This window comes from Gasterosteus aculeatus, chromosome 1 (genome assembly GCF_964276395.1).
Source record: "Gasterosteus aculeatus chromosome 1, fGasAcu3.hap1.1, whole genome shotgun sequence".
NCBI lineage: Eukaryota > Metazoa > Chordata > Actinopteri > Perciformes > Gasterosteidae > Gasterosteus > Gasterosteus aculeatus.
The window spans coordinates 12,114,928-12,130,344 of NC_135688.1; the positions used below are offsets into that span (position 1 = coordinate 12,114,928).

Sequence of the window (15,417 nt, forward strand, 5' to 3'; positions counted from 1 at the left end):
AGCAGCTATATACAAGATATACGGTAAGAGTGTATATGAGGATACCGTGAGATACTAACCATATGCCTCAAATTTAAAGAAGGCACTAAATTAAGTCCTTCAGTCCTTTCAATGATAAGTATCAAGAGGTGTGTTTAAGGCAGTGGTTATCCTTTTTCATAGTACATTTACACATTTTTTTCATCTTATTCAGGAAATGCAATGACATCTCTCACTTATTACCAAACAGGTTTTGACTTTTTTTCAAGCTGTGATACACTGCGTCTCGATCCGATTTGCGTTGTTGGGTGGAAAAAATACATTTGCAGAAGTAGGCGGTCTGCGTGTGAAGGTTTGAGCCTGCAGGATGACGGTAAGAAAATGATCTTCACCCAAACCAAATCTAAAGCTTGACGGTAACTTGTGAGGGAGGGAGCCCCTGCAAGTTCTCAAAGACAGCCCAAAGGTAAAATGTTAATAGAGACAGCAAGGAAATATAGCTGATTCATGTTTGCTGTGATTGAATTTCTTTATACTCAAACATGCACAAGGGCGAAAAAAAGTACAGTATATCTCGCAAGGTTTTCTAAGCCTGGAAATAATCAGAGAAAAAGATGTATTTCTCTGCCTCGCTTCGAATGTGTATTTATGTGGACATGTATTGATACCTTCAACACCAAAGTGAATGAAGCTTTGCCACTGAAAGTGTAACAATCGCTCTTCCCTTCAATCGCAATAACAAAATAAGAATTAAAAAGAAACTTGAAATAAATAGATAAATCAATGACCGTAAAACATTTCCAGATATGTAATGTATTATTAGATTTAAAAAAAAAGAAGCTTTTGCTGCATGCAAGTAATATTCACTGTATATTACATTTATTTGGTCCAGGGTTGACCGTGTGGGTGGAATAAAAATGTGAAGAATTTCATGTTTAACACACACAGCAGGCTGTTCCTATATCACACAAATACAGTTGAATGATACTTTATGATCTACGCAGCTTGGACAGTCACTGTTTTACAGGAAGAACTACAAGATTTATGTCATTACATGTAATCTAAATATAAAGTCAAATTAAAGTGTCACCCCAAGACACATATATTTGACAAATAGTCTTTTATACTTGTAGTTATTAGCCGTTTTCTGCTGTTTGTGGTCCATCCATCCAAAGTTGGATATATATATATATATATATATATATAAAGTTGTGGTCAAAAGTTTGTAAAGAACATAATGTCATGGCTCTCTTGATTTCTACAAGTCTGATTTTTCTCTGATAGAGTGATTGGAACAGATACTTCTTTGTCACAAAAAACATTCATGAAGTTTGGTTATTTTATGACTTTATTATGGGTTAACAGAAAACATGATCAAATCTGCTGGGTCAAAAATATACATACAGCAGTGATAATATTTGGTTACATGTCCCTTGGCCATTTTCACATCAATTAGGTGCTTTTGGCAGCCATCCACAAGCTTCTGGCAAGCTTCTTGTTGAATCTTCGACCACTCCTCTTGACAGAATTGGTGCAGCTCAGTTAAATTTGATGGCTTTCTGACATGGACTTGTTTCTTCAGCATTGTCCACATGTTCTCAATGGGATTTACGTCCGGACTTTGGGAAGGCGGTTCTAAAACCCTAATTCTAGCCTGATTTAGCCATTCTATTACCACTTTGTGTGTGTTTGGGGTCATTGTCCTGTTGGAACACCCAACTGCACCCAAGAACCACCTCAGAGACGTCACCAGCTGTAGTCACTCATAATCACTCACAAGAAGTTCAGAGGTCATGCTATGAAGCTCATTCCATTCACAAAACTTTCTAAGTCACCAAAATTGCTAATTCATGTTGCTGAATGTATATTTTTGACACAGCAGATTTGATAACTTTTTCTGTTAACCCATAATAAAGTCATAAAAGAACCAAACTTCATGAATGTTTTTTGTGACAAAGAAGTATCTGTTCCAATCACTCTATCAGAGAAAATCAGACTTGTAGAAGTGAAGTGGAAACTCAAGAGCGCCATGACATTGTTCTTTACAAGTGTATGTAAACTATATAACTCTGACAACTACCTAATAAACTTACTCTGGAAAGGGTTGCTGTTTTTAAAGGAGTCCTTCGACATTTTGGAAAATTGCGTTTCTTACTAATTAAATAGAAGTAGAGATATCATTACCACTCTTGGATGTGTGCACTCTTATTATGAATCTACAGCCAGCAGACCGTTAGCTGTGCTTAGCTCAAAGACTGTGATGTTCCATATTGTCCAACTATTGCTCTGATTTTTTTATAATCGGACAAAAACAGATGATGGTAAATGTTATCTGACAATGTCGATTTAGTGCTTTCCTCTTAATCAGCAGGAAAAAACCTGGATACAGACTTTGAGAAAAGGAATAAGTTCTTCAGATTTGTTCTATAGAAACTGTATATCATGTCACATTATAGGTGTGAGGACGTCTGACTGTACTCGACAATACCCTAAAATACTAAACTGACCTCACATCTACTAATTGCGAGATGTTCTCCTGGAACCAACGAGCGACCAGTTGTACTTTGCAATTTGCTGTGAAATGATTATTAACGGCACTCCTACTTCACTTTCATGAACAAATACATTCTATGATGAGTATAATTACTCACAACTGTTACATTAGTAATCAACACAGTGAGCCTGACCTCGAAAGCAGGGCGAAATCTGTGATAGAAAAATGTCAAAACTGAACCGTGATTAGCGCAGGACTTTGACCCAGCGGGTAGAAATGTGTTGATACTGTGTTTCAGTTAAAGATTCAGGAAAAAAAAAAAGTGTAACGGCTACATGAGCTAAAAGCCAGCTGCAGCACACACGGACAAACACCAGACTCATTTAATGTCTGAAAGCCAAATGCAACAAAGGATCAGATGGATTACATTGAGGGAAAAATAAAATCCAATCCAACAAGCATGTGAAGGAGGGAAAAAAAATACATTAAATAAAGAAAAGAAATATAACAAGGCACAAAATTGTCTGTAAAATAATTGAACTGTACAGAATTGCCCCCAGCAGTCCAGGAAGGGTCGGAAAGCAGACTCAGCAATGCCTCTTCTTACGACTTGGCCGTGCCAGTCCAACTTTTCCACTTTCTTATCTTCCTCTTAAAATCTTGCCCTACCCGCCCCCAAGCCATTGCGTAACCAATCAGAGTAAGACATAATCCTCCTACAGCACAACCAGTACCCCCACCTTCCTCTCCTAGCCTGCACAGTTTAGATGTAGTACTCCTTCTTCTCGTCCGTGTTGTTGTGTCCGCCTTCCGCGTTGATGATAGCTGTGTCTGCATCGGCAGCATCGTCCGCTCCTTTGGCTTCATGTGTGAAGTAAGTTCCTGCGCAAATGTACGGACAAGTACACACAAATTAGGCCGACACCTCCCCCGCCTCATGCGCACTTCGGTCCTATTGTACTGGACTCTTTTTGCAACAACAATAGAAGAAGAAAAAAACGCTGAAATTCACAGACTTGTTGCCGATCAAGTATGATTGCACTGCCGTTGCCTTACCTTTGTGTCTGGCAAAGTATCGACCAAGAACAATGAGTGCACAGAGGATGGCAAACATCACCACGGCAACCACTCCTCCGATGACAGCATGGTCAATTTTCTGCGGTGCCCCCTCGCCGGCTCTGGGGTCTGTAACCAGGACAATAACCATAAATATTTTCATGATCAGTAAACGGTCTCAGGCAGTCACTAATACCGGCACACAGATGTGGACCACGCTGGAGGCTGTGGCCATTAAATCATCAACGCCGCTAAACCAAAATGGCTTATATTCTCTCGAAATCCATTTAGCCAAAGACCAAACCTCTGACAAAACACTTGAAAAGGCTGTTGAGAAAAATACCAGATTATTTAGATGACCAATAAAAATGAACGATTAATGGTTCACAGTTGCTCGTTTACCTGCGAGTAATTCAGCAAATCATTTCTGGGAGTTTTGAATAAGGATGTCATTACCAGTCTTGTGTCTGTACGCCGAATACGGAGCTAAAGGCATCAGTCGGCTTCTCATAAAGGCCGGAAGCAGCTCGCATGGCTCTGGAACAAAACACCACTAACAGAACCTCTAAGTGCACTAATTAACACATCTGTGTCATCCATACAAAGCCAGTCCAACTGATTCAACAGCAAACTGCGGGCATGACACAGACTAAGCATACGGCATTTGCCAAATAAGTGCTTTAATAAAATAAAAAGAATACATTTATATAATACTTGGACATGTTTGATGTTATGAAACTATACATTTATGATGCTTTACTGTTGATCCAGGCTCTCTTTAAGCGAACGCTTTTGGTGCTTCAAAAAGCTCAAACGACTGCTCGTGCTCCTTGACTGAGCGATTTTGAAAAATGTTTTAAGACAGTTATTTCACCATGAAACAGTAGACAACGTCTGCAATTTCATCGAGAGTTCACACACTGTAAAATTCATTGTGATTTAAGAGGCCATTTCTGGAAGTTACAGAGCTCAATCATCAGAAATAGACACGAGTCTGGAGATAAATTGGCGCCCGGTTGTCCCCGTGTAGAGAAATACGTGGCTGCCTCAGGTGTCAGAGAGTATCACTGTCTAGCATTTAGCCAGATTTATCCGTGCACCACAGTAGAACAACGCCAAAAATTTGAAGCCTTTAAATTTCCACTCTCAGAATAGTTCAGAGGCATTTATCAATAGTCTATATCTGTGCACATTTGGACTGATGGAGGAGTGGCAGGCGAGGGAATGGCTGCACTGTTCTTTGCTGCATGAGAGAGCAGCTCAATTTTCCATCAATCTCACTAGCCATGCTCTGAACTTGAATTATTCTGATAAAAGACGAGCGAAGGGAGCGGAATTTCTCGACACTGTGAGGGCGTAATAAGTTGAGTTGAGGGGACAATTGCCATTCACGTCTCAACCAAAAATAAAGAAACACCCAAAACCACGTTCAAGTTGCATTAAGCTCAGCGCAAGGACAATTTGGAAGTTCATTAGCTAATTACTGCGAAAAGTTTTGTTTCAGTTGAGCGCCCACTTAAAATGGACTCGTCTGTGCGTCCAGCTGAGTGAAGCAGGGATGCGCAAGGCGCCGTTTGTTTACTGTGTCGGTGATGTCAGATAGCACAGCTCATTCCCTGTTGAGAGGAAACGGCCCGTGCTCCATGCTAATGAACATTCACCACAAAATGGCCTGTGCTCATTCCTATCAAGCCCACACACACGCACACACACACACACACACACACACACACCACACACACTCTTTCCTGCCCTCACCTTGTTCCCCGCTGTCTTCCTTTTGACACATCCCCAAAGAAACATGCAGGGTCCCCGCCGCCTCCGCACAACGCCGATGATTTTTATTAACAGGTAGAAGAATTCGCCCAGGGTAAGCGCCTAGACCCTTTCACAAAAATGTCAAAACTAAAAAAATCCCATAACACCCACAGTATCAACTGCCACGGTAGGTCGCATATCATGTTGCCGGCATTGAGCACTGCACACTGATTGTCGGCTCTGTATTCATCACAGGGGATCGCCGCAAAAACATGTCGATGTAAATATTACTGTTGGGTTCATTTTCATTCATTTTGTGGAGTTGCTGCAGCCTGCATTACACTGCACGGCAATCATGAGACATGTTACGTAATGCAGGTCAATAGTCACAAGAATATTGTCACCAGATATTATACCTTAAATGGGCGAGCTACTTACAAAACACTTGTACAAGACATTGTGAGGATCTTAAACAAGATTTTCTCTGAAATAGTCATTACATTTAATATACAATTTACAACCTTTTCAAACAGAAAGCATTTAATAACAAATCGTTTAAAATATGGGTGCTTTTGCCAGGCAGGTTCTTTAAAAAAATACACAATTTAAAGTAAAATAGGAAATGTTAGATCTTGTCTTATATCTCAGCTTTTGCTACATCAATTTTGACCATGACCATTTCTCATATTTCTCATAATTCTCTATCTAGCTTACATTATAATTAGTCCTTTTCGTGGTTACAAAATGGCATTTCCCTGGTTATTTTAACCCAGACCTCAATCTTTTCCGGAATCCAAACAAATAGTTTTGGTGCCTGGACCGAATGAAGTCTGTGAAGACGGCAGTTTGTATTGAAAGACTGTTTGCCCCTAACGTGGACTCGAGTTGCAGCACATTCATTTGGAAATTGTGCAAAAAGTGAAAGAAACAATGGTTGGTATGAAAACGTTTTATAAGAATGCGTTGAATTACGAGATGATTCTTCATAGCGCTTGTGGACTTTAGGACCAATTGTGGTTTTGCGTCGTGGACAAGAGGAACCCCCTGACCTTACGATTATTGAGTGGCCCACTTTCCTGCAGCCATCTGTCTGTCACCTTTGAGTCCCCGCAGTGGAGGGGTCATACAGTGCAAGACTGTCCCTTTTATGCTGCTGCCTTATTTCGCTCTCTAGGTGGACAAAATAATGGGATCAACCTACAATACAATCACACCAACGACTGCACACGATTGGTTGAATTAGCACCTACCATATTTGGTAGCAGGACTTCATGATATTGCATGCAATTAATGCATTTGGGTAACAGAGTTCAAAGTGTTTTTTGGACTTCTGCAGTGCTGATCTGAAGGCTACCAGACCAGATCCCTGACCTCAACAGGAACTAGTGTCATTGCTATCACTAATCTTCTTGTGTAGATCAGTTTGTCATCCAGCGTTCTAATGATCCCAAGGATTAAGAGTGTGATTCCCTCAGGCCCACCATGTTTAATATTTACCCATCCGCAATACAACACAGTGCTTAGAGCAACATAAATATAGCTGCAAATGACAGCCAGTGTTATTACAGCGGCCTTTGTGATCGCACACTCGAAATAAGTAGAATTTGATTATGTCTGTAATGTGGCTGGTGCCCATACCGCCGGCAAAGCTTCGCTCACGATGGCAGAGTGCTGACATGCCCACACCGGCGTCCTGACAGGATGTGCACAGCCGTGGGGATTTATGGGGGAATAAAGAGGATTTACAAGCAACTGATGCCCGTGTCTGCGCGACTGTGAAATCTGCTCTGCAGAACTCCCAGTAACACATGCTTTACAGCCACACCTTTCCATCTCTGTATTGAAATGACTAATTGCCGCTCTGGTCAGCGTCCTATCAGACCATCTGTCAAAGCTGCAAGCTTGTCACCAGGGCTGATAACACAGAATATAATTTGATTCTTCCCATCTTTTTTTTTTTTTCTCTTAATAGTTTTCTGCTCACATAACGAGGCGTGCCTCACGCACGCACACACATGCGTTTGCCCAAACCCACAAAGACATTACAATTTATAGACGTAATTACATGGATATAATTGAAACAATGACTCTCTTGCATGGAAAGAGCAAACCCGTCCGTTGCGCTGAATAGACTCACGCGGTAACCTTTTCCTGTACAGTGGCAGGACATTCCGGCAATGCTGCGGAGTCAACTAGGGGAGCGTCAATGCCTGTTTTGCAGCATTGACCGGCTAACACCCGTGGATTTTGTATGGGTTGGTGCTCTAAAAAGGAAACGAATGTAATGAGATGAGCAAAAAACGGCAATCTCCAGGAATAATGTTTCGTATTGCTGTTGAAGCAGACCATCAACAGAGAACAATATTGTCTTCAGTTGAATTCCAATGCGACTGCTCGCTCACTAAATAGATTCTCCGTGTTCTTTGTAATAACCCAAAGGAGCAATTTAAAGATGTGCAAGAACAGCTGTGACATTTAACGGAGGGGGTGAAATACAAGGGAAGGTCTGACTACATCTAATAAAATGGAAAATGAATGGAAATTGTTAAAGCGAACTTGAACTCCCTCCCGATGGCAGTTTATTGTATCTTTTGAGATTGGCAAACTTCTCGGCACAAAAGCTCGTAGCTCTCTTCTCCACTTCATACTTCCCCCTTCAACGTGTTTTCAAGGCGAGGGAAGAAGTTGGCAAAAAGTAATGGAAATGGCTTGCTCTCCTCCCAAACTTGCTGACATGTAGCGTGCCACAAAAGAACACCTTATCAGCCCTAAAATGAGGACACGGTGCAAGTTCATTGGTACATAACACTCAATCTCCAAACCCTCAGGTGCTAAGCACAGCTCTCATAATCATTTACTACTGTACAAACAATATGACTGTAGTGAAACACTAATTTCACTTCAGGGTGGTTCGGCATTACTAACATATTCTCTGGAGAACAATTAAAATAAACCATTACAACATTTTTTTACTTTAATAACTGTTTAAAGGAAAGAGAGAAACACCTGAGGTCAGAAAAAACACAATTTCCACAGGGAATTGCAGTAAACAAATGTGAGGGCGGGAAAAATCATTTCTAAATCATTCTTTAATTTTTCCAAATAATACATGCGAGAGTTAAAACAACGCCAGTAAATGTTTAATGGCCCATTACGTTGAATACTGAATCCACTCATAACAGCTTCTGATGAAGGCAAATCTTACGTGTTTGTTCCAAACACTAAACAGCAGCGGAAACTCTGCTACATGTGAACATCACACACCGCATGTCGACTACAAATCCCCGACGGCTCAGCCAAGCAGGCAATAAAACACTATTTTACGGTTAGTAGTATTACCAAGTGTAAAGGATGGAGTCCATAGAGCCCAACCTCAGTTGAATGTTTGCTTACAAAGCCCTTATTTGAAAGCCCCAACTCGTGTCCTTAAAGCAGAAGGCTGCTGCGTGATGTTTAGATTTTATATTACTTTTGGATAATCAGAGCGGAGATCCTACTGTAGTGTGCTAAAAACAACTTACCATGGACTTTAGATCTGCAGAAACATAGGGTCTTTTTAATCAAGTCTTGTTTCGTGTCTTTCCTCTGGCTCCTCTCGACGAGACGGGTGAGAGGAGTTACTGAAGGCTTAGCCGGGATCTCGTGTCCCTGCCACGGATCATCTCTGAGCATCTGACGAGCTGGAGCATTATTGCCACAGACTCTCTGTATTCCTTCAGAACTGGGGATTCTGGGTAAATTCAACCCCCTTCCTCTGCAGGCAATACAGCCACTGACAACAAACTACAACTCCATTTATTTTTTACCAATCGTGGAGGCACCAAATCTTCAAGTACTGTTACTTAGCAAAAGAACAAGGGAGAGTATTAAAATATTCTTTGATGTACTCACATTTCCTTTGTCTCCTTCTGCTCTGCCTTTTTTCCCCGTTACAGGTCTAGAAACAAGGCGTTTTATTGTGAGCTCTGTGTATTGCTCCGCTGTTCCCCTGCTAAGGCTTCACGCTGCTTTCAACAGAGAGTCCAGCGGAGGCGTCTCTGCGGTAGGATAATGTCTTCCACACCGTTATCCTTAGCGGGTCGCGGGGTGGCTGGAGTCAATCCCAGCTAGCGAGAGACGGGGGACGCCCTGGACCTCCACGCAGAAAGGCCGCAGACGCAGGACGGGTCAGAACCCAGGACCTTCTCTGCGCTGAGGACACCGTGCTAACAACCGCATCAGCGTGCCGCACAGTGTGACTGATTTTTCAGGTCATAACCTACTCAAGTGAGAGAAAGAAGTCTGATGCATTAAATATATACCGTGTACTCCCCAAACTTGCTTCAGAAGGGGATGAATGTATCTCGTTCCTACCCAAATCCCGTATTCAGGTGAGCAAAAAGGTCACAGATATCTGTCAAGACAACTAAAAGCCTTTTGTTTAAATGTATATACGCAATGATAGAGATATATAAAGAGAGAAAACAGGTCTGAAAACTTTCAAACACATGAAATTAATACTTCTCTGGATACTACTGGCTTATCTCTTCCATGCGATTTACAACCCCCTCACGCTAGCACACAAATAATAGGCACGCTCTTTGCATCTTTTGAGACACTGAAAGACCTAACAATACGAACCCTTTTGAAACATTCTGAACATGAAACAGAATAGTAACAAACAACTGTGAAATTCCGTGCTTTAACATCCCCCGCTGCACAAAACCATATTAAGGCCTTGAACTGATGCTTGGGTTTGCAAGGCAACGGCAAGAGGAAAAAGAGAAGAAAATCCAGCGAGGGAAATCATAGCCTTTTGGAAATTAAATCCATCTATTATGAACAACAAAGCCGGGAGGCGGTGGGCTAACAATATACATAAATTCCTTTTCATGCTAGCTTTCAGGAAAAATAATGTCTACCTGCTGTTTATACGGTTTAGGGAATGACATCAACTTGAAAACTGGGTATATTCATTCAACAAGTTAATCCCAGTCAACGTACACAGTAGAAATCTCAGATCTACGTGAAGCTATGCAAGTACAGCACATTAGAACAAGAAATGAATGTAATCTGCAGTGTGCTTATTTGTTGTTAATTTATACAATCCCCATTAGCGGCCATCAAAGATACTAATTTTGCCTGCATACAATATGACCAAAATCTAAAAGTGTTCCAAACAACAATGGATACAGGGGTAGAATAAAACCAAAAGCATACAAGAAATTTAACCGTAGATTAAAGAAGGATGACAATGTAATGTCTATTATATGTTCTTCTTGCTTCCAAATGGAATGTGTGAGGGATTTATTTTTAAAATCACTCCACAAACACACAAAATGAAGATTTTATTAGTTATAACCACAAGCTCAAACTCTTCAATCTTCATGTGGCAGTGCATTCAATTCATGCGTCAAAATTGTACTTATTTGACCTTTAAAATCACGACACGACACGACGACAGTTCACTGGCCCCTGATTACAACAGAAAATCACAGCTGGTGGTGGCGTTAGCTGTGCAAATTCACACTAGTCGAAATGAACGAATGAGGAATCATTCTGTACTTCCTTATTGAGGAAAATTCTATAACGTGCTGTTTTTCTCTTTAAGGTAGTGCGAAGCAATCTCCGGCAAGCCAGCTTCCAATTGCCCCAGTAACAGGGTATTTAGAAGAGTAGTGAACTGCAAGAAAGCTCAATTACATCCTCCCAGGATGTACTGCATGAATCACCGTAAATCCTCTTTCAAGCCTGTCTCTCGGAAATTACTGGAATGTTACAGCAGAAAACACTGAGATGGCTGCATGAGTGTAACTCAGAGGAGAAGCGATTAGGGGAGAAAAATGCAGTGTGATACACACTTCGGCAAAAGCCACTTCCCATTCGACTAAGCCACACCCACAGAGAGTCAGGGAGCTGAAATTAAGCCGTATCCATGGAGCACGATCCCTTAAATACTGCTGATAACTTCATTTGAGAGATTTTGTAAAATGAAAATAGGAATTACAAACATGAGGGGGTAAGATGAAACATTTAATGAAGAAGAACTCTGTCTAATGGAACCAAGATATTCAAACCAGGAGTCCATAGAAATATGATTACAGAGAGTAACATTTATGTTAATATTGACCCTTTTGTTAAATGAATACAAAAGAAATGCACAAACAAATGATTTAAAAGGCAATTATTTGATCCAACAAATGTACAAAGGAATAATATCTCAAATCCGACACATTAGAAGAGTGGAGCTTTTGATGCAGTCTCACACTGCGTTTCAAACTTATTATCTGCCTACTGCCACTCCAGATTTTAAGCATGAATGAAATGCTGAGTGGTCATGACAAAAAGGGCCAAAATTGCCATATCTCTAAAGCAGCTATTGATAAACAGATCTATTCTTTAAGGATAGTTTTTTGTATTGAAATGTCACATGCTGGCATATTTAAATGTCAACTCCCGAAGGTTGCCTCGCCATCTGTTGAGCCTTAGTGGTGCTTTTCAAATAATAGTGTTTTCATTTTTTAAATGGGGTAACGTTAAAATACAGGAGCTTAATCATTGTGTGTTAGGAAGAAAAACCCCAAATTAACTTACGGTCATTCCATACAATCTTTGAGAAAATAGTCATTGATGTTTTTTCGGCCTTGCAAAGACTAGATGAGACAGGCATTTGTAGGGTACATGTTAAGAGCATTAGAATATGACGGACGGGCCGGTTGAGATATAACTGCTGATGCTGATAACATCAAGCAGAACAGCAAAGCAGAGTCTCTACGTTTTCTCACACCAAACATGGGACGGGAAAGGGCTGTGACAGGTGCCTCCGACAGCACTGCTCGTCCTCAATGTCACCCATCAGCTGCACTATCTGATGAAAACTGGCCATCCACAGTCGTGGCCTCGGGTACAAGACCTCGTTCTTTCTCTCCCTGGTCATCTGATCATACGTGCATTCAAGCCCGCTGCACACACACACACACACACACACACACACACACACACACACACACACACACACACACACACACACACACACACACAGACAAACACACACACACGAACGCATGAGATTGCTGACAGGGGCAGTAGTGGGGGCATACAGTACCTTGCGTGTTGACTGGGTTGGTGGTGGGTGTGGGGATAGTAGTGGGAGCATCTAGATGAAAAGAGTAAAAAAAAATAATAAAGAACATGTATAAGAAATAAAGGAAGACAAGAGTAAAGAAATAGACAAAGGGCATTGAAAATGAGAAGCTGTACTATAAAAAAAATAAGTCATAGCATGCACATGTTTAGCCAGTGTATGAGAAATTTTAAAGAGAAAGGAAGCCTAGCACAGCAGTGCTTTGAACTAAATGCTAACGCTATCGTGCTAACATGCTCACAAGGATGAGAAGGACACAAGCACGATAGCATGCTGATTTTTTGCAGGTACGCTGTGTCTCATTGTCACACAGCTTAGAATTTTAGGTCACTAACATTTCCTAATTAGTGCGAATCACAGCATCAACAGAGGCCGTTAGGAATGTGCCTCGTTTTGCGAATTATTCTATTTGCATGGACTGTGTAGAATTTTGTGCCAGCCCATCCGATAGTAGTTAAGACATTTTACTACCATAACACAGCTCTGGGTGATGCATGAGGAGAAGGGAGGAGGCTCGTTAGCCTATAATCTCTGAAAGTGGTGGACCGACTGACCTAAAGGCCATCACTGCTATGCACAGGACCGTGCATGTTATAGTCTGGCTAAAAAGAAAAATACACCACTGTTTCCCTGTGATGTGGTTGTAATATTTCCTGTTGTGGTAAGGTACTGTGTTTCTTTTTTTGAAACATTGTCTAATTAATTACGAATAATAATACCAGGCAATCATAGAACGTTACTGCTATTTTCCACGGTCGCCTACAATAATTAAGTCAAATTGCAAATTAAGCCACTCAGGTGGTCTCCCGCTGCAGCAGAGCAAAGCCCCCGAGCAGCATCCTCCGTCCCACACTGCACTGATAGGCCTGTCAAGAACCCCCAAACAAAATAATGAGAAAGACAAAACGCGGGGCAATTCAGGTATTCTACGGTACTAAGGAGGGCTGAAAGCTTCCTCATCAAGGGAATATATGCCTGAGTGTGGTGCGGGGGAAAGATAGCACAACCCCCTGCTGTGGGAGAGTCGCAGCAGTGGAAATTGGCTGGTTGTCTTTATGCTTTCGCTGTCTGCACTCCATCAAAAGACGGCAGTGGGGGACCACACACTCCCCAGCTAATGATAAAACATCAAGGACAGCATAATGTTGCCGCTGGGGACGGAGTCTATGGCGGAGGTGGTGCTGATGGTGATGGTGGTGGTGGTGGGGGTATTAGGGTATCAGGCAGAGATTCTGCTCTGACAATATTTGAAGAGGGGGGTGGGTTGGATTTCTTTCCCTGTGACCGAAGGCAGTCTGATAGCTGAAATGTCAGTGTCTGGAAGAGGGAAATTGGCCATTCAGGGATGAGGGTCTTCACAAAGGCCGGGATAGGATGTGGCACATATAATATCCAGGCGAACAAGAATTCTCCATGGGCAATTTCCAGGCTGGCTGACTCTGGGCTCAGCATTATGAGGACTGATATATGAGAGTATTTTGCGGAGGCCATATTTTCAGGGAGCATTTGTATCAGTGAAGAATTTGATATGAGAAAATTTAACAGTAAAGTGAAACAATGTTGGAGAAATTGTTTATCTATGCTTGCTTAAACCTGCCTGCCAAGAATACAGCGGGTTAGAGATTTTGCTTTTCTTTTGTTTTTTTATTTTCTATTCTCTAAAGCTTTATAGGGGTTTTCTTAAAAAAAATGGAGCAATGCATTTAAGAGGGTTGTTTTAACTTATCCATTAAATTGATTTTCAGAATATTCAATCTACAAAGCTAATGTGTTGCATGTCGTTCCTCACTTTGTTGCACATTTCATGAAACCAGTGTGATTCACAAAGACAGTTTCACAACAGCCTTTCATAAGAACAAGGAGACCCACGAGCCCTGTCTGCTCATGTTATGTCGAAACCCCTGATAAAACACGACTTTCCAGAGACCTGTGAATCCTTCTGGTCAATATAAAAAAAGTGTAGTTCAGAAATTCAACTGTGTGGTAAACTGCAGGGGTAAAAGCCACACTATTCCGCTGCCAACAGGCAATATGTGTGAGATGTAGCACCGGGTCACCTCCGACAGAGACGGGCCTCTCTGTGGTCAGCTGCCTCCCGCACCACACACCGGCCGGGGGGCACAATTCACAGCCTGCTGCAGACGCACCCACGTGGGGAATCGCATGACAGGCCTCTTTCTCAGCCTTTATACTGGCCATTTTCAACGCACACACCCATCCTCCACAATAGGATTTGATTTGACGTGGATTTACATCAGCCTCACACCTGTCCGGGCTGTCACACAGTGAAAGGTCATTAGTCATTTTGAAATGGGATGAGCACAGCAGCGGTGCGAAGTGGCGGCAGGATGAAAGAAAATGTACGGACAATTTCGCCCCGGCTCTGTCAATAATGCTCAAAAGCAAAATGATCAAGAACAAAACAACTCATTAAAATAAAGTTACTTGTGGCATGCAGTTGGTTGGATGAAATGCGTTCTTTTAGACAGGAGCGTGGCGGTTTCAACGGGAGGAGAAGCTCGAACATAGCGAAACAAAACAGTAGAAACGCCAGATAAGATAAGAAAATGGTAATTTTGTTAAAGAAATGTGAAGATAGTGGGCGGGATAACAGGGATGGACGGTTAGAGGTTGTGCCTTGCTGCTGAGAAGTTGGACCAAAATAGCACAAGTTTCTCATGCTTAGATGTAATACAGGAACACGTACCAATTAAAACCAATGTAGCAAGCATGGTTAGTCTGGCGCAACAAACCCTCACATGCACCACAACATCATTTTGTCTTGCATTAAATCCTCCAGAAAAGTGGTTTGGCAGTCACATGCGTGATTATATGCGGTTATGAGCATCTTTTACCAATCTCCTGTGTCTCATTACAGCGAGATGGAGTCATCGCGCTTCCAACGCGCGTCCACCAGAGAAATTATGTTTACAGTTTTTACCAATCATTTACACACGTTTTCAAAACTAAGTCTCCTTTTTTCAAAACTCTACACACAATTCTCAAA

The 15,417-nt window shown here is 41.7% G+C and overlaps 1 protein-coding gene across 4 annotated transcripts in view; it reads right to left on the minus strand.

Annotated features, from left to right (window-relative positions):
- Positions 1-1,309: 1,309 nt before the first annotated feature.
- The window catches only part of cadm1b (cell adhesion molecule 1b), a 100,437-nt gene continuing 86,329 nt past the window's right edge, over positions 1,310-15,417 (minus strand). For 2 of the 4 annotated variants that reach the window (XM_078098488.1, XM_040182735.2), the window contains 3 exons: positions 12,372-12,422; positions 3,530-3,658; positions 1,310-3,355 (listed from right to left, as the gene is read on the minus strand). In XM_078098488.1, coding sequence (XP_077954614.1) covers positions 3,237-3,355; positions 3,530-3,658; positions 12,372-12,422 — 299 coding nt within the window. In that variant the 3' untranslated portion in view covers positions 1,310-3,236. The remainder of the gene's footprint in view (positions 3,356-3,529; positions 3,659-12,371; positions 12,423-15,417) is intronic. The other 2 variants (XM_078098489.1, XM_040182742.2) reach the window with 1 other exon arrangement.